Raw genomic sequence first — 1159 nt, 5'->3', positions numbered from 1 at the left:
TCCCCAAAAAAAAAAAAAAATGCACACACTAAAGTAGGTGCTTTTTCAATCTTTTTATCTCATTTTATGATAAAAGTTTGATTGTGAAAGATGCTCCCAAACCAACTCCAAGAAAGAAGTGCTGTCCATTCATGACTTCTGAAACAATAATTAGAAAGATTAAAAATTAGATAATACTCATAAGTTGCAAAGTTCTTTTTTTTATTTTTCTGATGGGGTGGGGGGAGGTTTTGGATACATGAGTTGCCAAGTCAGTGGGCAGGTCTTTACAGCTCTCTCTCTCTCTCTCTCTCTCTCTCTCTCTCTCACAGTAAGGCTCTTTTGCAGAGGTGTATTGGGCAGCAATTATGCTCAATAACAATAGCTCCTGAGGTCTTTGGAGGGGATCCCTGTCCAAGCACCAGGAAGAAGCTTTCTGTGGAGGCAGTCTGCAAATGATGGCTAACAACATTCACAATACATCAAATGAAGATCACAAATTTATTCTTCTTTGGTACATAAAATCTTAATAAGGTTTTCTTGATAATTCAAGTGTACACGTCCCTGGTTGTCAAGCCATTGGTTTTGGTTCTGGGACAGGGTGAAGTTGACATTCAACACACCATTTTGCCAGAGCCAGTATAGATTGTGAAGATGAGTTTGAAGAAGCATCATGTACATAAACTAGATGATGTTTGTCAAACAGCCTTTTACGTAATAATAATACAGAGGCTGCAGGGTCTTATTGGGGCACATTGAGATGTTAGATTTTGCGCACATGTTGCAAAATGTTCATTCCTCAGATTGAAACTAGGGGCAACCTGTTGGCTTGTGACTTGTGAGGGGGGGGGAATTTTTTTCCTTTTTTTTTTCTTTTTCTGATTGCTTTATCTTTGTATGAACAAGTGCCAATAGCAATAAAAGTCTAGCTTATTTCAGAGTCTTTAAGCATTGTAATAGCAATAAAATTCTGTCGTCAAGTCTACACACAGACAGATTGTTCCTGTATTTTGCATCTTGCATCCAATCAGACATTCTGCAAACTTGTCATAAACTGCAATGCTTTTCATGAATTACTTTCAAGAATTGATTACCACTAGAGACTTTCAAACTCAAACTTCATCATCAGTGATTGACCCCTAAAGCAATCGTAGTCATCAGTATCACAATGGTTTTATTT

General features: G+C 37.4%; 1 protein-coding gene across 1 annotated transcript in view; it reads left to right on the top strand.

The window, feature by feature from the left end:
* LOC122088898 (beta-galactosidase 1-like) overlaps positions 1 to 987 on the top strand; it is a 7394-nt gene extending 6407 nt beyond the window's left edge. The window contains exon 19 of the mRNA XM_042658261.1: positions 328 to 987. Coding sequence (XP_042514195.1) covers positions 328 to 438 — 111 coding nt within the window. The 3' untranslated portion in view covers positions 439 to 987. The remainder of the gene's footprint in view (positions 1 to 327) is intronic.
* The last annotated feature ends 172 nt before the right edge of the window (positions 988 to 1159 follow it).

The sequence above is a fragment of the Macadamia integrifolia genome, chromosome 9 (assembly GCF_013358625.1).
Source record: "Macadamia integrifolia cultivar HAES 741 chromosome 9, SCU_Mint_v3, whole genome shotgun sequence".
In the NCBI taxonomy this organism is placed as follows: domain Eukaryota; kingdom Viridiplantae; phylum Streptophyta; class Magnoliopsida; order Proteales; family Proteaceae; genus Macadamia; species Macadamia integrifolia.
Note: the sequence above shows the minus strand (reverse complement) of the source record. Positions and strands in the feature narration are given on the sequence as shown.